Raw genomic sequence first — 23,178 nt, 5'->3', positions numbered from 1 at the left:
AGAGTCCAGGGATCGAGTCCCCCATCGGTCTCCCTGCAGGGAGCCCACTTCTCCCTCTACCTGTCTCTGCCTCTCTCTCTCTCTCTCTCTCTCTCTCTCTCTCTCTCTCTTTCTTTCTCTCTCTGTGTCTCATGACTAAATAAATAAAATCTTTAAAATAATAATTCAAAGGAAGAAAAATTTTTTAATGTTTACCTACATGTTTACCATTTCTGATTCAGTTTATTTCTTTGTGTATATTCAAATTTCTATGTGTTATTTTTTTCCCATCCAAAGAACTTTCTCTAATAATTTTGTCATGCATGTCTACAGGGATACATTTTCTTGGCTTTTGTTTGGATCCTAAATCGTTATTTTTCTTTATTTCTGAAAGAATTTTTCACTGACTAAGGAATTCAAGGTTAACAGTTGTGTGTGTGTGTGTGTGTGTATTATGTTTGTTTTCTTTCAGTATATTAACGATGTCCTTCCATTCTCCTTTCACATGCATAATTTCTAATGAAAAATCTGTGATTATTCTTGTTTTTGGTCTCTATATAATGTGTCTTTTTACCTCTGCTTTTTTTTTCTTAATTAACTTAAGTTTTAAGCAATTTGATTAAGATATACTTTAGGGTAGTTTTATTATCTTCATTTTGCTAGGAGTCACTGAATTTCTTGAACTGAATCTATGGAATAATCAATTTCACAAATTTAGGGGAGCTTGGGTGGTTCAGTTGTTTAAGTCTCTGACTTAATTTTGATTCAGGTCATGATTTCAAGGTGATGAGATAAAGCCCCACTTGGGAACTGTGTATGGGGTATGGAGTCTGCTTAAGATTCTCTCTCTCCTTCTGCTCCTTCCCCTTTCTCTCTCTCTAAAATAAAAAATTAATTAACTAATTAATTAGTTTCACAAGTTTGGATATTTCTCAGTTATTATTTCTTCAACTATATGTTTTGCCTCCCTTCTCTATGTTCTTTCCTGGAACTTCAGTTAACATGTATTTTTGATCACTTGATAGTATCTCTTGGTTCTTTGATTGCCTGTTTGTGTAATTTTTGTCTTTTTTTTTCCTCCATGCTTTGTTTTCATCATTTTCTATTACTATGACTTCAAGTTCACTGATTTTTTATTCCACAATGATTAGTTTTCTGTTAATCCCAATCAGTGTATTTTTGATTTTATATGTTGTATTTTTATACTCAATACTTCCAGTTTTTCTTCCTTTTTCTCTTTCTTATGCTCATGCTTTTCTGTACCTTCTTAAAAATACAGATATAGGTATAATAATTATTTTGACACTATGAAGATATTTACAAATGCTATTTTAATGTCTGGAAGTTGTCCTATTCTTTTACAAGGGCTTTTTCTCAAGCCTTATGTAGTTTTTAGTTTTCTCTATTCATATACGTATCATAACTCAGCCAAAGCCTTGAGAGACTCTTTCTGCACATTGCTGGAACTCTCTTTTTTGTGTTCTCTAGAGCTCCACTCCTTTCCTAAGTTTTGAAAAATTCTCAGCTATTCTTTCTTGAAGTTTGCTTCTGCTAATTCTCTTTACTCAGTAGGAGACTCCAATTCAAGTTATTTTAATTATGATAATTCTACTCTATGTGTCTTAAACACTTTTCTACATTTTTCCTTTTTTCTCTTTATGACTCCATAAGCATATTTTCTAATATCCTGTATTACACTTTACTAATCCTTCTTTAATATGTCACTTACCAACAATTTTCTTGATGGAGATTTTCATCTGCAGAATTTCCATTATACTTTCTCTCTGATGAAAATCTCCAGCTCACTTTCTATGTTTCCACCTTTTTCTCCGACTTCACCATATTAATCATAGTAATTTTAAAATCTCTGTCAGCTAAAATCAGTATCTGAATCATCTTTATTCCAAATGCATATTTTCTCTATTGGCTTTCAGTCATGTGGTCCTTTATTTTACAAGAATAATTTTATTTAATTGAGTGACAAACAGTATGTATAAATAATTGTAGAAGCTCCAGAGAAAGGGGTAGCAATTATTTTAGGTTATGAAGGCCATATACAGCCTCTGTCTCATATTTTTTTTCTTTTTCTTTCCTTTATTTTTGGTAACAACCTTTTACAAATGAAAAACACTTTAGCTTGTGGGATGTATAGAAACTGCCCATAGCAGATTTGTCTCAGTGGCCATAGTGTGCCAACCCCGTGGTGATTGGCACTAGCTCAATGCTGTAAAGTCTTAAAAGGCTGGACTTTAGGAGATGAAAACTACAAACTAGGAAATAGGATGCCAGTGGTACAGGGATAAACATCCTTCTGAGAATAGAGTTAAAGGAGAGGGAAGAAATGAGGTGGCAGTTAAGTAATAGATTACTATCGGGATTAGATTTTTTTTTTCAGGAAGACAGTCTAGATCAAGGTCAAAGGTAAAAGTAGGGTTGAGCAGGGACACCTGGTGGCTCAGTGGTTGAGCTTCTTCTGCCTTCAGCAGGGTGTGATCTTGGGATCAAGTCCTGCATCAGACTCCCTGCAAGGAGCTTCCTTCTCCCTCTGCCTATCTGTGTATGTCTCTCATTAATAAATAAATAAAGTCTTTTAAAAAGTAGGGTTGAACAAAATAAGAGGGTTTTTTGTTATTCTTTCTTAGAAAAATCTATCTGAAAAAACTTCTGTATAATATATATTGAGGCAGCAAATTATATTTTGTAAACAAATTTTTAACTCCACAATAGTAAGTAATGTGTTGGAAACTTGCTTGTTAATACCTCATGTGACTTCAGAACAGTACTGAGAAAACAGTGTCTCTTTTATCATGCTTTGGTACAAAGTCAGCCAAATAATAGTATGCATGTTGTTAAATGACCGTATAATATACTTGTATAGAGGACTATCCAAAATCATTATAGACTAGTAAGTAAATAATAATGTTCAGAAGTCCATAACTGCACATTCATGTACTACATAACTGTCACCTTCAATAGATTGAATAATGTAACTTTTCAACCATGGTCTTCTACCAATATCCATAATACCTTACATAGATATTTTAAAATTTTAATCTTGAATATATATATGAAAAAAATTCCTTATCCTTCTTATGTAGAAGTTGTAATTCATATTTAGCAATTGTTTGTAAAACATTTTGGCATTAAATACCGCTATAAAATATTATTTTACTGCCTTGCTCTAGAGAGTCTTATCTTCCATAATACAGCCTTCCTTCTGGCTGGCACATAGAATGGTGATTGATCACCATAATATAAGCAGGGACAGTCCTGCATTGAAGGTGGTCAAAAGCCTGATAATGTTCTCTCTACCACAGCTGTAACCATGGCCCTTCAGCATTTTTGATTAAGAACATGGTATAATCTGCAAATCCCTCCCTTTACTGTGTCCTACCTCTAATCACCGTCTTGTCAGAGTTCTAACATTTTCATTCTGCTTTCCTGAGGCTTCTTGTTCAAATTTTTAATCTCCTACCCTATGCATCTCAATATTTGGAAAATATCCTGAAGTTAAAAATGGCCCTATGCTTGAAGCCTCCCAAGCCTCTGGTGTCCACTCCCAACTCTCCACCCCACAGTGGCCTTCCCCAAGAATTCCCACCAAACTTCAATCTGGATTTTCAGTTTCTTGCTCATTCCCAGAATTGGCGTACCTAGGATGGGGTTCTCTAGCTGGTTCCCTTTGTCATCTTAGCCCCTCTATTTTTCACTGCTTCTGTGATTCTCCACTTCAAATAGATGATTTCTGTATTTTATTTGGCTTTCCTAGCTTTTCTAGAAAGGAGTGCTGCCCTGCCATGAGCTACACTATCTCTTTGGGAACAAAGAAATTTAAGATTTAATATCTAAGAAATATTTAAGAAAAAAAATTCCTGAGAATGTGGTACCTTACTGATATTAGCTTAGCCTTCTGCAATCTGACCTCAACCTGTATTATAATCATATCTCTATATATCTACTATGTGTATGCAGTATGTATGTAATCTATGTAATGATTCAGTCCTAACTTGCTGAATACTCCATATAATCTCTCAATATTGTTGACTGGAATTCATTAGTCTAACTTCTCTGAATCTTTGCCTATAGAAGTCATATCTACTTAACTCCTCTCCATAGTCATATGCTCCTTGAAGTTACTGACTGAGTCTTGCTTGTATTTGGATTATCCCGGTGTCTTACAGCTCAGAGCTTTACACATAGCAGGAACTCAATAAATATTTGATGATCTTAGTTGAGTAGCCTTTATTTAGTGCTTTGACACCCTTTGGCCTTTCTTTTGATGACCTCCTAATCTAGGAAAGTTCACTTTCAGATAATTCTTTTATTAGTTGTTTTTTTTTTCCTGGTAAAGGCATCACATTTTTAGCTCACTGACCTTCAGGTTAGCCACATAGAGCCACACAAACAGAAAATCTGATATCTAAATGAATTTTAGTAACTGAACAGGCTAGTGAAATTGAAATCTTTATCTTTGACATATTCTGAATTTAATGACTGAATATAGTTGTAGTTTAAATTCAGATACATTGTTCTTTAAAATGTCCATAGGACCCCAGGTCTTATCATTCAATAAAAATAGCCTTCCTTATCATAATTTTATCTGCTCTTTTCTTTTATGAGTTTTTATTATAGTGGCAGACAACATAGCTGCTGGTGGAAAGTCTGCCATTAAGACTTTTAAAGACTTAAATTGGAGCAAACTAGGTTCACAGAAAGTTACTTTATCCATACCATGATTGGGCATTTTTCTTTAAAGAACAAGTTCATCTTGATGCCCTTTTGTTAAATTGATTCAGAAGGAGGAAAATATCTTAAAGAAACAACAATATGCAATAGCATAACTGTTGCTTCTTAGAAATTTGCTATGTTGACATCATTGCATTGAGCATTTGTTGGGATTATATCTCATTTAAAATTCACAGCAAAATCATGAGATGAGTACCACTATCACACTCATTTTGTAACTGAGGCTTGAAAAAAGCAACTAGTTTGTCCAAGATCAAACATCTAGCAAGTGCCAGGATGAAGGTTTTTACCAAATTTTGTCTGAATTTGTCCACAACCCGTTCACTTAACATATGGGTTACTAGTTCTCTGTCATGATATAGAAAGTCACCAATAGTGACTTATTAGGGAAGGAGTCAAATTAAAATAATGTAGTATGAACAAATATGATTCCAAGTATTAACCAGGATTGGGTTAACAGAATATAAATGAATTTTGGCTATTAAACAAAGGTGAAGGGCAACATTTTGTCTAAAAAATGTTATGAATTAATAAAATAATAAAATAGAAACATTTTTTCTGGAAAACTATCTCCACCAAAAGGTGTCCATCATGAGAAATAATATGTCACAGATAAAAGAATTTCAAGAGAAGCCTAAGGGGTGTATGTGTGTGTGTGTGTATGTTTATTTAGAATAAAGGGAATTCTAAATATAGGGTGGGGTCTGTCACAGATTTATCTTCTGGCTCATTTTGTCACCTGTTCTTATCTGCAAGAAAAAAAAAGCTATTAAACTATGTAAGGCAGTACAACATGAGAAATAAGAAGGGAAAAAAAGAGAGAAATAAGAAGAGAGAGTGTTATTAACTTTATGTCTGCTGAAAGCCAGCAGGCCTTCATATAGAGGATCTCCTGAGAATGTGGCACATTACTGGTATCAGTATCTGATAAGTGTGGCATATCTTCCATGAGAAAACAGAGCATCAGCCATCTCGGGGTATAGGTACACAGGTGGAGAATCAAGAGCCCAGACAGGGAATAAATGTGGTCACTACCAACATCACATTCGATCAGAGACTGTGCTTATAAATATGTGAGGTATTATACTCAGAAATAATTAACATGAACTTAGCAGTGAACTATTAGATCCCACACATAGAGTACAGTATTTAAAATAATGGTTATTTAATATAGCAGCACAATAGGGTAAATATTTTTTAATAATTTTTTTTATTTATGATAGTCACAGAGAGAGAGAGAGAGAGAGAGAGAGAGAGGCAGAGACATAGCCAGAGGGATAAGCAGGCTCCATGCACCGGGAGTCCGACATGGGATTCGATCCCGGGTCTCCAGGATCGCACACTGGGCCAAAGGCAGGAGCTAAACCACTGTGCCACCCAGGGATCCCAATATTTTTAAATCTGTAATACGGATATATGTGGAGATATATATATATATATACAGATCTGTGGGCATATTTGTATGGTAGGAGTGTTTCTGTGTATGTATAAATACATAATATATGTATATACATAATTGTTCCCATTTATAAAAACTTATACTTTACCTCTCAAGTGATTGTTCATATATGTGTTATTTTATGGGAAAATGTACATAGAAAAAAATGATTTCATATGTTTTACATAATATGAGGGAAAAAAATGAACACGTTAAATTAATAAACATGTAATCCTTGACTGGACTGCTCTTTCCCCAACTTTCTGCCAACTGGATTCTACTTTTTCTTTACATAAGGTGGGCTTTGTTTTTCAGTCTAGGTCAGATCACTCTGCTGTAGGATCCTCTTGTACTCTGATTCTCTTTGTCATAGCACTGATTATACTTCTTTAATTTGACAATATCTATGTCCTACTATTCAGTAAATATAGACATTATGTATTATTCTATATCCTCAACCCAAGTAAAGTGCCAGGCACTCAATAAATATACTTCATTTGAACTATATGTTCTCCCAAATTGAAAGCTTCCCTCAAATGAGTATTTATCAGACTTAAACACTAATCGGATTTATTATTGAGTCACCTTTATAATCAATATTTACATTGTAAACATCATTTTTTATATAAAAATATTATGTTCAAGTTAAATTTTTCTATCCTACAAAGTAGATAAGAAATTTTTTGAGAGCTTTAAAGAATCTTCCCTAGCCTCCTAAGTCACAACACACAGAGGGCTACATACTATGCATAGAGTGTATTTACAACATTTCACAGCATAATTGTATTTTTTATGCATAATTTTAAATATGAATTTTTAAAGCATTGTGCATTTTCCAGTTTAGTCTTATTCTATTGGTTAACAAAAAGTAAAAAGATTCTTAAAATTTCAAAAATCATTACTCATTCAGTAAGTGAAAATAATGATTTTAAAGAGGAATGAAGATCATTACAACAATTCATTTAAACACACGTCAAATGGTCATTAGTTGAATGTCTCAACATTAAATTCTCATCTGAAATTGGCTTATCTTTTTCTATGAATCATCTTCAATTATCTGTGAAAGTTGACCTTTGATCTTTAAGGTTTTTTATGTCCAATATTTGCTCTAACAAATAGTAAAGCAGTACTTAAATGCCCGAAAGATATCTGTTTTTTAAAATGTGAATAAATTCCTTTGTAATATGAAAAACTATTTAATTTTTCCTTTATTATATAGTGAAAACATTATTAAACAAGTAAATTTTTATCTGTATAGGATCCATGTTCCTGCTTTGTAAGAGAATCCTGCAGTAGGTTAGTGGTATGTCCAATAATCTACTGTGTCCTTTCAACCAACTCTACAAGATCTGCCACTTAACTTCATTTCAGTCTTGCATTGAGCCTTCAAGGCCTGCCTGGCAACCAGATGTAAGTGTCATCACATTCATTATTTATTTAATGCATTCATTACGATTCAATCCTTCTTTTGTAGCAAATGTCTACCAGTCTAAACCTACTGGTAAAATTAGAGGCTTGAGTAAAGAACAAATTTATAAATTAAATTTAAAGAGTTTCCTTGAATGTATCAGTCAAAAGCTCTCTGTTCTCATAACTACGGAATACTGTCCTGTATATGTGACCCTAATTACTAGGGCCAGTTTTCCATTTATTATTTCTGAAACTAAATAGTGACCTTGATGTTAAGCATGAAAAATATATACAGACTTAAATAGTAAACATCTTTGATTTATAACTTCACCTTTGAATGTCAAAGCAAGTTTAAGGTTTGTTTGTTTTTAAGATTTTATTTATTTCAGAGGCAGAGAGAGAACACATGAGTGGGAGGGACGGACAGAGGGAGAGGGAGAAGCAGACTCTCTGTTGGGCAGGGAGCCCAATGTGGGACTCCATTCCAGGACCCTTAGATCATGACCTGTGCTGAAGTCAGACAGTTAACCAACTGAGCCACCCAGACACCCCAGCAAGTTTAAATTTTTAATAGTATAGTTCAGCTTAGCATTTAATTTTTTTCTTTACTTGAAACTTTCACTTGGCTATTTGTTCTCCCTAAAAGTCAACATTCTTTAAGAGAAAATGAACTGGACCAGGCATTAGAAATCCAACTTTCTAGCACCACGTTTTCACCATTTAATTAGAAAAGTGATCCCCGACATCTACTTCTAAGAAGGTCAAAATCATCATCTGTAAAATGAGGATTGGATGACTTATCTTCACGTTTGTTCCCAGTTTCTTATCTACAATGTGTAATTGTATGTGTGCTGGTTTGTTTGTTTTCTCAGTATAAATCCTGTTAATCATTTTTGTCTCTGTAGTACTTAAAACACTGTCTGGTCCCTAATGGTACTGTATCTTTTTTTTTTTTTTTGTAAGAGAAGGAAGGAGCAGAAGCAGAACAGAGGTGGGAAGAAAGAAAGGATGGAAGGGCAGACGGTGGAGGGAGGAAGGAAACAGTGATTTTAAATGTGGCATGAAGAAACAACTATTGCCTATTTAGTAGACTTCTAAACCCGGGCAAACAATATCAAGAAAAGGTTTGGAGAGTTATTTGCTTTTTACAATCTAGCCCTTTCCCCCACATCTGGAATGACAGTTAACTCTCATGGAGGCACATCATTTTTAACAGTTTCACAGCTGCTCCATCGAGGTATTACCATTTCTTAACAAGAGACAATTTTATTAGATTGTTAAAAGTTTGCTTTTTGGTGTCTCTGGGTTTTATTTTCTCTGTCCATTTTTTTGTACATCATTTACATCCAGAGCCAATATTTTAGAAGAGATTTAAGAATCCTCTTTTCTCTTTTAGTAAGACTTGTCTTTCACCAAGGTCTAATGAGTGCTTCCTTCTCCAATCCTACAGAACAGGCACTTCTTTATTGGAGTTCCCTTTGAAAGGAAAGTGGGTTCCTGGAGTATAACCTTCATCATGCACGGAGGATGGTATCATGAGAGTGAGCGACAGATGTGTACTAATTATGATAGAAAATGGTGGCTCACTTCTCTAGCTTCTATTTTTCTGAAATGTAAATGATCTTAAATTATTAGGTATTCAAATGATAGGTGAAAGTTAAGGTAACATTGCCAGAGAAATTTAGAAGCGATTTATATGACATCCAGACAATTTTTGTCTTAGAGGATACTCAATCTTTTATTTTAATGCTGACACTTCAAGCTGAAAGCCTTTCAGTTACTGTTGAAGTTAAAATAACACAACAGAGGGAAGTGAGTAAACTGTTCTAAAATACATGATGAATGTTCAGAAAACATTGTCTATTATATGTAAGAGGAAGCCCATAGAAGGGGAAAAATGAACTTGAAAAAATGAATCAAGAAATAAAAGACAGACAGTTGATACACAGGAAAATGAGTGCAGACTGGAGAGGGAAGGAATTTTATTAAAGAAAAACAATGACAGTATCTTCTTCCTTAATTATAGTTTGTAAGCCTTAGAAATATTCTCTCTTTGCCTTTTCACAGTAAATGTGTTAGGCTTCAGTCTAGGGGAATTGATTACATGTTCAAATTGCGAAAATCATTTTTGAAATGGAGGATTCACTGTGTTCATAAGCATTGGATATACAGGTGTATTCATTTTGCAGGGAAGAGATACCAAGAAAGTATTTGTCCATGTTAAGGTAACAGCTACTATGATTATTTATTTGTTTTTGTGTTGTTTTTCTGCATTATTGGGGGGAAAGAAAAGAAAGAAAATAATGATATATTTATTTAATGAAGGAGAGAGAGCCTTTGTGACAGTGAACAGTTAGGTGAGCACCATCAGATTACACTTAAAAATTGGTATTACAATCATTTTAATGGAAAAGTATACTTATCTCATATTACACTAATTGTCATGATTTATTGGTGTCTATAATGGATCATGTATTCCAAAAATAATTATTGGGTGCAATTATGTATCAGGTGCTAGTTTAGACACTGAAGATGGAAGAGTTAAAAGAAAAAAAAGCAAAATTTTCTCCATTTCACAGCTGATTTTCAGGTGAGAGAACATAAATACATACAGATTATGCCCTAAGTGCTAGAGAAAAAGAATAATGAATAGTAAGGACACAACTGCAGAGGTGAGGGGTAGACTGTGATTTTAGATAGGGCAGCCAAGCCGCTGAAATACATCTGAATATGTATCTGAAATACATAGAGAAGTAAGCTATATGGAAACCCAGGGAAACCGGGGTTCAGCCACCCAGAATAGCAAGGGAGTAAGACCCCAACGCCAGGGCCTGTTAAGAGTGTCAGAGAAAGACCTATGGGCTGCTTTTAAGGGTCTGGCTGCTACCCAGAGTGAAATGGGAAGCTGTGGAAGATTTTGAGCAGAAACGTAACACTCTGTTTCAGGTTTTTGCAAGATTATTTTGGTTGAGCTATTGAAAGTAGACTATTGGTGTCTAAGAACAATAAAAACAGTGACCAGTTAGGAGGTATTCCAATAATTCAGACAAGATAAAATAGTGACTTGGACCCAAGGAGTAGCATTAAAAAAAAAATCAAAAAATGATTTGACTTTGACTATGGTATTGTTTGCTGTGATGATTACCCTGGTTATTTAGACTAACTCTGAAATAAAGATGCAGGAAGACGAAAGTAAGAATTTTTCTATGAGCCCTTCAAAGAACTGATCAGATAGTAAGAAATTTCAGAATAAATCCTCAAACAAAGCAAAATTCCAGAGATGAAACATGACACTTAAGATTCAGAGACCCGGGACATTTGCTGATACTGCTATGGTAGCTACTGTGGTTATGGACTTTGAAGGAGAGGTAGCAGAAATTGATGCCGAGAGCCCAGAGGGCAAGAAACCAATGAGATAACATGTGCGGTAATGCATGATGATGAAGGGTGAAAGCCTTATTATGATAAGGAATGCCCAGAAGTAAAGTCAGTCCCACTCACTCTCTAGAGGATGAAATAGAGCAAAGAGATAGAAGGAAGAGAGATGGAAATATCCCAATCTCATTTGAGGAGTTTGAGAACAAGTATATATTTTTGACTGAATAACTCACGAATTATTTTACTGTGTGAATATTAGTTTGTGCTTCCGAGTTCTGGAATAAGAGCATTTCTGTCTGTAAATTTGGATTCCAAAGGAACCTTTTCTTACATGAAAAGAACCATTTCTGGAGAGAAATACAGCATTTCCATGATCACAGTTTTGTTTTGTTTTTTTAGCCAAATTTATGCAGAAGTTTAATAAATGTGATGTTTAAGATTGCACTAAGGAAATATATTTTCCAAAATATTAGATATGAAAACTTTGAAGGTTTTGGAAAAATAATATGTAATAACTTTCTGTTTCAATCTAATTCCTCGGGATCCCTGGGGGGCGCAGCGGTTTGGCGCCTGCCTTTGGCCCAGGGCGCGATCCTGGAGACCGGGATCGAATCCCACATCGGGTTCCCGGTGCATGGAGCCTGCTTCTCCCTCTGCCTGTGTCTCTGCCTTTCTCTCTCTCACTGTGTGCCTATCATAAATAAATAAAAATTAAAAAAAAAGAAATTATATTTTATTATGAAAATAGATGAACTGAAGACTATTCTTACATAAAGTGTTTTCAATTTCTGAAAATCTGTGTTATCTTTCATTATTTATCTAAAATGAAGTTTTGCCTCTTTTTTTTCTTCAAAATTTTACTTAAATTCCAGTTAGTTAATATAACTAATATTAGTTTCAGGGATAAATTTAGTGATAAACCTCTAACTACTGAGTTAAAAGTCAAACATTATTCAAATATTCCAGTCTATTATGACTGGAATAAAGCGATTCAAGACTTGGTAGAACAAGCACACAAAAATGTATAATTGTCTTTGCCATATGCTTTCCTTTTAAATTTTTTTTTTGACGGTCACACATCTGCCTTTATTGGGAGCAGCAGGTGGGACACTTCCAGCAATAGTAAAAAAATTAATTTACAAAAGTAGGAGTTCAGTGAAGTCACCTTGTTGGAACCCTTGGGAGCTCATACGTAGATGCCAACCCAGAGCAGCAGGAAGAGGACTCCAAAGCCCATGAAGAGTGAGGCCACCAAGGAGATGAGGAGCTCTTTGTAGATATCCCGAGTGTACTTGGTGGAGGTGACCTCATAAACGAAGAACCAGGCGGTAAAGAACATGCCAATTGCCAATAGCGCCACGGTCAGATGGGGGAAGACGGCAGGGTTCACTGGGCTGGTGTATCTGCTCATGGCCTCGAGCTCCATTTCGCCAGGTGTAGGGTCATCCACCGCTCCGCCACCGGAATCCTTTTAAATTTTTAAAAAATACTCAGAGGATTTCAAGTTTGGTGTCTTCTGTGAGAAAGAATATTTAGGAGTAGAGACACCTGGATGGTGAGTGGTTGAGTGTCTGCCTTCAGCTCAGGGAGTGATCATGGGGTCCCGGAATCAACTCCTACATCAAGTTCCCTGCAGGGAGTCTGCTTCTCCTTCTGCCTGTGTCTCTGTGTCTCTCTCTGTATCTCTCATGAATGAGTAAATAAAAGTCTAAAAAAAAATTGGAGTAGTGGAATCATGCAGTTATATCAATTGAACCATGTATCTTAACCAATTAAATATAATCACATAAGAGTTTATAAAAAAATTATGTAAATCATGTGAAAATATTTCATTGGGCACTATTACATTCTGGCAATAGAGATCTTAAAATTTTCCTTTGGAAATAATAGGAAGTTTAGATGGGCAAAATCTGGGATATATAGAACTATCAGAAAAAGTGGGAAATTAGGCAAAAATTACAGAAATTTTTATCTGGGACTTGTGTTACAACATTTTACATATGCTCTCTCCCTGCCTCAACCCTGAAAAAAAGGAAGTCTGTCAAAATTCCTTCTATTCTTTAATGCACCCATCTCTTGGGCATCCTTTGGGTGTTTGCTTAAACCTCACATTCACCCATTCACTGAAATGTAACCTAGGTTACATTTCCATGTTTCAACACCACTACCATTGCGCTAGTTTAGCATTTTATCTCTCTCCTGCCTTTTTTACTGAGGTCCTGGATTCAAGCTCAGATCCATTTTCCATACTATGGCCTGAAATATCTTCATTTTAAAGTTTTTATTTTAATTCCACTTAGTTAACATATAGTGTAATATTAGATTCTTGTGTGCAATATAGTGATATAATACTTCCTTACAACATCCAACACTCATCACAGGTGCACTCCTTAATCCTTATCACCTATTTAATCCATCCCCCCACCTACCTCGGCTCTGGTAACCGGCACTGTGTTCTCTATAGTCAAGACTTTTCCTGGTTTGCCTCTCTCTCTTTTATTTTCCATTTGTTTTGTTTCTTATATTCCACATATGAGTAAAATGATAGTATTTGTCTTCTCTAATTTATTTCACTTAGAATATACTCTCTAGCTCCCTGAAGTCTTTGCAAGTGGTAGGATTTCATTCATTTTTATGGCTGGGTGATATTCCATTGCATATTTATACCAAGTCATTTTTTTTCCCTCACATGTAGTGTTAGGGTTTGGCTTAGGGCCAGAGTAAGGGTAGGGTTAGTGTTAGGGCGAGGATGAGGATATGTGCTTATTGTACTCTCTTTCGGAGATTTCTCCAGAGGGATGAAATTAGGGTCTGTGTTATGGTTAGGTTTAGGGTTAGGGTTGGATGTTGCTGTCCAGTTTTCCCAGCACCATTTGTTGAAGAGACTGTCTTTTCCGCATTTTCTCCTGCTTTGTCAAAGGTTAATTGACGGTATAGTTATGGATTCCTTTCTGCATTTTCTGTTCTGTCCTAAAGATCTATGCGCCTGTACCATACTGTCTTGATCACTACAGCTTTGTAATATAACTTGAAATCCAGAAGTGTGATGCCTCCAACTTTGCTTTTCTTTTTCAAGGCTGTTTTGCCTATTCTGGTATTCTTTTACTATTGTGGTGTATCACATTGATTGATTTGCAAATTGAGCCACTCTTGCATCCCAGGAGCAAATCTCACTTGATCCTTGATCATGGTGAATGATTCTTTTCATGTATTCCTGGATTCAGTTTGCTGGTATTTTTTCAGAAGGTTTGCATCCATGTTCATCAGAGATATCGGCCTGTCGTTCAAGTCTTTATCAGGTTTTGGTATCAGGGTAATGCTGGTTTTCTTTCCATTTATGTTTTTTGGAATAGTTTGGGAAGCATCGGTATCAGCTCTTCTTCAAATGTTTGGTAGAATTCACCTGCAAAGCCATCTGGCCCTGGCCTTTTGTGTGTGTTGGGAGTTTTTTGATTACTGACTGCTGATTTCCAGTCTATTCAAGTTTTCTATTTGTTCCTGTTTCAGTTTTTGTAGTTTATTTTTTTAAAGACTTTATTTATTTATTCATTCATTCATTCATGAGAGACGCAGAGAGAGAGGCAGAGACACAGAGGGAGAAGCAGGCTCCCTGTGAGGAGCCGATGTGGGACTCAATCCCGGGATTACACCCTGAGCTGAAGGCAGATGTTCAACTGCTGAGCCACCCAGGTGTCCCAAGTTTTTGTAGTTTATATGATTGTAGGAATTGTCCATTTCTTCAAGGTTGTCCAATTTCTTGATGTATAGTTTTTCATAATATTCTTTTATGATTGTTTGTATTTCTGTGGTGTTGGCTGTTATTGCCTCCTCTCTCATTTGTGATTTTATTTACTTTGGGTCTTTTCTTTTTGATAAGTCTGGCTAGAAGTTTATCAATTTTATTAATTTTTTCAAAGAATCAGCTCCTGGTTTTATTGATCTGTTCTATTGATTTTTTTTAGCTCTTCTATCACTTATTTCTGCCCTAATCATTATTAATTCCTTCCTTCTGATGGCTTTAGGCTTCTTTGTTTCTTGTTCTTTTTTCTAGCTCCTTAAGGTGTAAGTTTAGGTTGTATATTCGAGATTTTTCTTGCTTCTTGAGGTAAGCCTGTATTGCTTCCCTCTGAGGACTGCTTTTGCTGCACCCCAAAGGTTTGGGACCAGTTGTGTTCTCATTTTCATCTTTCCATGTATTTTTTAATTTCTTTTTTGATTTCCTGGTTGACCCATTCATTGTTTAGTAGCATGTTGTTTAACCTCCATGTATATGTGGTCTTTCTTAATTTTTTTTATGGTTGACTTCAAGCTTCACAGTGTTGTGGGGAGAAGATATGCATGGATTGATCTCCATCTTTTTGTGCATGTTGAGGTCTGATTTTTTACCTAGTATGTGATGTATTCTGGTGTCCCTTGTGTACTTGAAAAGAGTGAATTTTCTACTGCTTTAATGGACTTTTCTGAATATATCTATCAAGTCCATCTGGTCCACTTTGTCATTCAAAGTGATTGTTTCCTTGTTGATTTTCTGTTTACGAGATCTGTCCATAGGGATCCCTGTGTGCTTCAGTGGTTTAGCACCTGCCTTTGGCCCAGGGCTGATCCTGGGGTCCCGGGATCGAGTCCCACATCAGGCTCCCTGCATGGAGCCTGCTTCTCCCTCTGCCTGTGTCTCTGCCTCTCTCTCCCTTTGTGTCTCTCATGAATAAATAAATGAAATATAAGAAGAAAAAAAAAAACAAGATCTGTCCATAGAGACAAGTGGAGTGTTTAAATAGAATAAGGATAGTCTTCTACTATTCTTGTATTATTATCAATGAGTTCCTTTATGTTTATTATTAATTGTTTTATATGTACATATGAGTACTCCTGTGTTGGATACATAAATATTTACAATTGTTAGATCTTGTTGGATTGTCCCCTTTATTATGATATAGTGTCCTTCTTCACTTCTTGTTACAGTCTTTGGTTTCAAGTCTATTTTGTCCAGTATAAGCATGCTATTCCAGGTTTCTTTTGATGTCCATTAACATGATAAATATTTCTTCATCCCCTCACTTCTAACCTGCAGGTGTCTTTAGGTCTAAAGTGAGTCTTTTGTAGATAGCACATAAATGTGTCTTATTTTCTTAATCTATTCTGACACCCTATGTCTTTTAAATGAAGCATTTAGTCCATTTACATTCAGAGTAATTATTGATAGATATGTATTTAGTGCCATTATATTACTTGTTTTGGTATTGTCTCTGGGCATTTTCTCCCTTTCTTTCTTGTCTTTGTCACCTTTGGTCTTTCCTTTCCACTCAAAGAGTCCCTTCTACTAGACTACCATCTCAGCTCTTCTCCAGAAAGCTCTTTTTAAAATTCTAATTGAACCATGTCAAGATCCAGCTTTAAACCATCAATAAATCTGTCTATCTTTTGGGATAAAGATAAAAATCTCTAATTCAGTCCATAATATTCCAGGATTGTAGGGTGACCAATCACTTCTTCAGCCTCCATGGCTGCCTCCTGTTCTTTTTGCTAAAGACATATAGGCTTTCCTTAACTTCCTAGCATGTGTTCCCTGCTCTTTCATAATTTAAGTGTGTTGGTTCCAGAAAGGAAACCTTTTCCTATCCTTTATCCTAATCAACTCTTGCTCCTCATTCAGGTTTAGTTTACAGTATACATTCCCTCAGAAATGCATTCATCCCAGACTAGGTCACACTTCCATAGCACTCTGAATTCTCCTCATATATCTAATTACAAGTTCGTTCTCTGTCCTTTGTATTAGAATTTCTAGGAGTTGAGGAACTCTGCCATTTTCCTCTGTGCCTAGTATATAATTAGCATTCAATATATGCTTGAAAATAAATGGATAAGTTAATGACCTGATAGAAGTCAAGTAGTAACCCTTGTACTGCGATCCTATCAACTCAGTATATTAGCAGTATGTCACTTAGGATGCGATTGGCTTTGTCTTCAGGTAAGCCACTTTTTACCTTAAAAAATGGTTATCACAGTTCTGGGCATCACATGCAGACAGGATAATGTCCAGTGGAGGAAGAGCAACCATTAGGGGGTCTTTTTTGATAGCAAAGAATTTTTCCCAAAAACCCATTAAGGATTATAAGACATCCCTTTATCCCTTTTTATCATTGGCTAGTCTACCAAATTTCTAAATCTAAATAGCTGTAGCTCATCCATTAATTGTTTTTTCAAGTAGCAGTGGTATTCCAGAAGAAGCAATTAGTTCATCTCACAAACGATATAATCACCTAAGTACTTTTCCTCCAGACAATCATCCTACTTTAGCTGTAGGCAAAATGTTTTATGCTTACTTCCCATTATGCCACAAAGAATACTAAAAATGTGTATACTCAAATGTCAAGCTTTAACAAAATCAGTAATTTCTACTGCTTCAAGAAGGGACGTTCTTAAATAAATATGTGTGTGTGCATGCAGAAGAATGAAACTGGACCACTCTCTTGCACCATACACAAAGATAAACTCAAAATGGATGAAAGATCTAAATGTGAGACAAGATTCCATCAAAATCCTAGAGGAGAACTCAGGCAACACCCTTTTTGAACTTGGCCACAGTAACCGGAGAAGGACAAACAGTGTATGTTCTCATTCATTTGGGGAATATGAATAATAGTGAAAGGGAATATAAGGGAAGGGAGAAGAAATGTGTGAGAAATATCAGAAAGGGAGACAGAACATAAAGACTTCTAACTCTGGGAAATGAACTAGGGGTGGTGGAGGGGGAGGAGGGCGGGGGGTGGGGGTGAGTGGGTGACGGGCACTGAGGGGGGACACTTGACGGGATGAGCACTGGGTGTTATTCTGTATGTTGGTAAATTGAACACCAATAAAAATTAATTTATAAAAAAAATACATGCTAAGTTTCAAAAACTTATTATGAAAAAAGAATGTAAAATACCTTATTAATAACTTTATACTGATTATATAGTAAAATAAAATTTCATATATTTGGGTTAAAAAAATATGTGTGTGTGTTGCTTTTACCACAAATGTGTCATAGAACAGAGGTCAGTAAACTATAGTCCATAGGTCAAACTTAACCCAGATACTTTTTTAAAAAAATAATTTCTTATGGGAATACAGCCATGCCCATTTATTTGCAAAACATCTGCTGAGGATTTTGCTCTTTAACTGCAGTGTTTAGCAATCAAGACAGAGACTGCATGGCCCAGAAAGTCTAAAACATTTCCTATCTTGACCTTTGCAGAAAAAAAAAAAAAGCTGACCCCTAGGATAGAAAAGTACAATAAAGACTAGTACAGTTTGACATTACTGCCTTGATATGGGCTAAGAAGCCAGCAATTTTTCTCATCATGGTTTCTACACAATCAAATCAAATGCCAGCTGAGTAAAAATGGCAAATAACATCTTGTTATAAAAATAATTTTTATAAAAATAATATTGTCTTTATAGACCCACTGAAAGGTCTTGGGTGCTCCTTCGACCTGTGGGTAACACTTTGAGATTAGCTCTCCTGACTATATAATGAATATTCTTGTCTAAATGTAATATGACAATTAGTTACCCTCCTTCTCAAACAATGCAAACATTTTAGAATACTTTAACTTCATTTGCTCCATTTGTAATTAATATGCTGTTATGATATGGATTCTCTATGTATCTAACTCTATAACACACTATATTTTATTTTAAGCAATTAATATCACTCCAATATTTTTTTTTCAAAATATTGCTTTCTGTATCTTCAAACTTCTATCAGGGATCGCTTGCCATCTGTCTAAAAAACACGTTATGGTATTTTGTTTGATCAGTGGCTGGTGAGGATATATACTCTCAATTTCTATTTGTTTGAAAATGTCTTTATTTCACCATCATATTAAAGTGATATTTTGCTGGATAAGACATGATATCTTCAGTACACTGAGATAAAATGTCTGTGACACTAGTTAGCATTTCATTGCTGGATGGCTGCTATGGTTCCTCATGAAAAGTTAACAAACTTATCGCTGCTCTTTGAATGTGATCCAGAATGCTTCTTGTCTGACTTTCAGTCATCTTTTTATGATATTTCCTTAGAGTCATTTTCCTTATAATTCTTGGCTTCATGGAAATGTTTATACCTGTAATTTGTTATCTTTTCAGTTGGGGAAATTTTTAGTCAAGTAAGTCTTTAAGCTTTGCTTCCTTCTTCCATCCCTTTCTGAGACTCCACCTACTTATAATAGACCTTTTCGAAGTATCCTCTATATCTCATATGTTCTTATCTATATTTTGTTTCCTTGCTTCTATTTGTATTTCAATGCATATTTTTTTCTGATTTATTATCCACTAATTCCCTCTTCAACTCTAATAACTCTCATATCACTTAAACTATTATATTAAAAATTTTAAGTTAGGTATTACATTTTTTCTTCTTCTAGAATTTCCATTAGGCTCTTTTTAAAAATATTTATTTTTTCTTGAAATTCTTCAAATTGTCTTTTTGTTCCTTGAACATGTTAAACCGTGGTTTAAATTCTGTATCTGATAACTTTAAGTTTTCTGTTGTTTCTATTGTCTGTTGCTCTTTTGGTGTTCTGACTTTATATTCTCATGTTCCTGGTTATTTATGACAGTGTAGACATGGCATATGAAAACTTGTAGACTATGATTATTGAAGTTTTTTTCCAGAAACAATCAATAATTATATCCAGAAGGCTACTATGGATATTAGACATCACAGATCATCACGACCCAATCAGAGATTGAGATAATTTGAAACAGATTATTTTTCCTTTTTAGTGTTAGTCAATTGTCAGTTTATCCTTCCTTTTAGCTTCTAGTACTTCAAGATTCAATCTCAAAGCCTGGAACATTTACTAAATCATCCCTCCTTGAGGAAATCCAAACCCACATTACTTGTTATTGTGGCCTCCACAGTTTGCCTGCAGCCCTGCTCAACTTCTTTGTCTCTCTACCACTGTTAGTAGTATCAGCAGCAGCTAACTCTAGGAGACAAGAAGCCTCACATGTATGGCTCATCTTTCTGGGTTCCTTTTTCTTGGATCTTAGCTCTATATATCTACACTACTTTTAAAGCTTTCCAATGCCTTCAAAAACTTTTAAATATTTGTCCAGCTTTTCAGCTAGTCTACCATCATTGAAAGTAAATTCTGGATTAGAACATCTCAGTGATGGCCTCTTCTGCATGTTATGCTCTTCATTACCACATTTTGTTTGTACATTCTTTTTTCTTGAATACCACATGGTTCATATCCTATAATATTATATGCTTACTTTTTAGTATCATGGGTTTCAATAACAATAGCAGAGTTTTCTTAATCTCTCCATCTGCAAGTGGCATTTTTATGCTTGAAGAAAGACCTTATTATTGCACTCTTATGTCTCAAGCACATTCTAATCTTAATCACAAAGAACTGCACAATAGTAACACTAAAACCAAAACAGTTTATAAAAGACATTCTGCCAAATAATATACTTTTTGTGGAAAGGTATTTTTCCCTATGTGGCATTGCAGTTGACTGTGATCTGTCCCTGGATTGCATTCTGAATTTAGTTTCTATGTTGAATCTAAAAATCATTCCCAAAAAGCAGCATTTCTTGGGCACTATAATAATTCTTGCCAATTATCTTTAATGACTTTTTGGGCTTCTTGACTACATCATGTACAGATTACACAATTAAATATGCCAATGCCTTGGCCCCATTGTGGTTTATCCAGGGATTGGCTGTAAGAAAAAACAGTTATAAAATGATTATTATGTTGATGATTACTTGTGAGTTGTAGAGAGTGACTTAGCAAATTACAAGATAGATACTTATCTGGAAAGTGAAGAATAGTGAATTTTACTGAAGAATAGTGAATTTTAATTGAAGTATAAAAAGACTATAACACCAAATTTTTTCAAAATCTGATACACATATTGCCTGGAAAAGTAACCAGAATTAAATGTTTTATTAATCTCATAATAACATGATTGTACAATGTATGTTAAAGCAGAAGATATTTGTGCAAGTAGTTCTAAAAGTGAAAATTAATTCCTTATTCTATAGTATACTAGCCTTAACTTGTATCACAGTTTTTTGACTTAAACTCTTGGAAATAATGATGTAATATATATAAAATTAGTTATATTAGTTTGTGATGCCATATTATAAAATAATATATTAAACAATACTAATGAAATATAATTAATTTATGTAAAATATATTTGATAATTGCATATATAAATTTACATGCATTGATATATATATCAATGCATATGTGTGTTTTATGTTTTTTTATTTTTTTAAATTTTTTATTGGAGTTCAATTTGCCAACATTTAGCATAACACCCCTGTTTTATGTTTTTAACTCAACAAAATTCTTGTACAGATGACCTCATTTACTCCTCACAACAATACTGAGAACTGAGATCAGGAGAATCTTCACAGATAAGATTCAACCAGCGAATAGTTGAATTGAGATATGAACCCAGGCTTATCTGATCCCTCAAACTATGATTTTCCCACTATACCACATGTCAAATTGGAGAAAAAAATTGCAAAATCAGATATGTGTTTACAAACATATAAATTATGAAATATTGTACAAAGACATCTGGCTATGGCTAGGATGGTTAACTGGTATAAAGTTCTTTGGGAACATTCACTTCTTTAGAATTTTTTCAAATTTCCTATTTTATCAAGGTGCATAAAATCTCTAAAGTTCAGAATTTATATGAATGATAAAAAATGTAATAGTTGCATGGAAATTATTGAACCATATGTGACATGCTAGCCTGTCTAGAGTATTATCCTGAGAAGATCCTCTCCCATTTAGTAGCCCGAACTGTCCCCCATGGACACAGACCACTAAAAACTATAGTACTTTCCCTTGGCTCAGAAGAAAGCTACATGTAGTGTTAATATTTTCAGCAGACTCCTTTAGCAATTACAGTCTATAATCACTCACCTGGGACTGAGCATATGTTGTGCCGAACTGTCATTTGTCTTTCTAGATTAAAAGCAAGTCAGCATCTTGCCTGCAATAATCACTCAGGAAATACTGGTTGTGTGAAATCAAAGAGCTCCCTCTTGTCAGGTCTGTGTGTGTTACTTTGATCTTTAGACTTCTACCCTCCCCTTACTCCTTCTATCATTAGTAATTCCCTCCTCCCATGTCCTGGATAGCATCATGTTTCAATACATCTCCTTATTCCTTGCAAGAAAAATAAGTTATGGTACATATACAATTTAAAACTATTATGTATTTCATACATTGCAATACTATCTAGTTGTGAAAAAATGAAGAGGGTCTATATGTGATGATATAAATAATTTACAAGAGGGGATCCCTGGGTGGCTCAGTGGTTTGGCACCTGCCTTCGGCCCAGGGCATAATCCTGGAGTCCCAGGCTTGAGTCCCACGTTGGGCTCCCTGCATGGGGCCTGCTTCTCCTCTGTCTGTGTCTCTGCCTGTCTCTCTCTCTCTCTCTCTCTCTCTCTGTCTCTCATGAATAAATAAAAAAATAATTTACAAGATTTATTGTTAAATAAAAATTAAAATACAGGACTGTGTGAAGAGTGTAATCTTATTTGCAAAATATGGCAAAATTATTTGAGTACATATATACATACTTTTATATGCATTGGCTATGAGTAGAAAAGTATTTGAGAGTAGTTTCTGAGCTCTGTGGTAGAAGAAAGACTTACCTTTTACTCATACACTTTCAAAATTTGTTATTGACGTACTCAAGGTAATTTCAACCAAAAAAAATAATGACACAACTGAAGAGTTCTCAAAATATGATTATATAAAATATAACACATTCATCCATCCATCCATCATCCATCCAAAAGCTGTTTATTAAACCTCCATAATGTGCATCTTTTTTAACTTGGGTTATTGTTGGGGAGAAGACTGGGAAGTAGAGGGTTTGATGTGTTTCTAGGACATGAATAGAGGGGATGGTATCAGCATTTCTGGAAGTAAAAAATGAGTGCTTATCTGGTCAAGATGAATTTCACAGCCTGTGTCCAGGTTGCCCTAGTACTCATTAGTGATCTCAGCTGAAGGGTTTAATTGCTCAAGTAGGGAAGTAATGGAGAGCTTGTTGAACCTTGGTTAATAACTACTTGATTGGATTATTGAGGACACCAATTCACAGGGAGCAAGCTAGAGAATGTGGAAACAGAGCAGTGAGACGGAGAGGCACTACAAAATGTGGATGATGGAATGAAATAATCAGAACCCT

General features: G+C 35.0%; 1 protein-coding gene across 1 annotated transcript; it reads right to left on the bottom strand.

The window, feature by feature from the left end:
- Window positions 1-12,026: 12,026 nt before the first annotated feature.
- LOC129498816 (transmembrane protein 258-like) lies at window positions 12,027-12,412 on the bottom strand. The gene has a single exon (XM_055308363.1). It carries the CDS (start codon window positions 12,375-12,377, stop codon window positions 12,138-12,140), a length of 240 nt encoding a protein of 79 aa, XP_055164338.1. The 5' UTR covers window positions 12,378-12,412; the 3' UTR covers window positions 12,027-12,137.
- Between the last annotated feature and the right edge of the window lie 10,766 nt (window positions 12,413-23,178).

This window comes from Nyctereutes procyonoides, unplaced genomic scaffold, assembly GCF_905146905.1.
Source record: "Nyctereutes procyonoides isolate TBG_1078 unplaced genomic scaffold, NYPRO_anot_genome, whole genome shotgun sequence".
NCBI lineage: Eukaryota > Metazoa > Chordata > Mammalia > Carnivora > Canidae > Nyctereutes > Nyctereutes procyonoides.
This window is presented reverse-complemented; position numbering and strand designations above follow the sequence as displayed.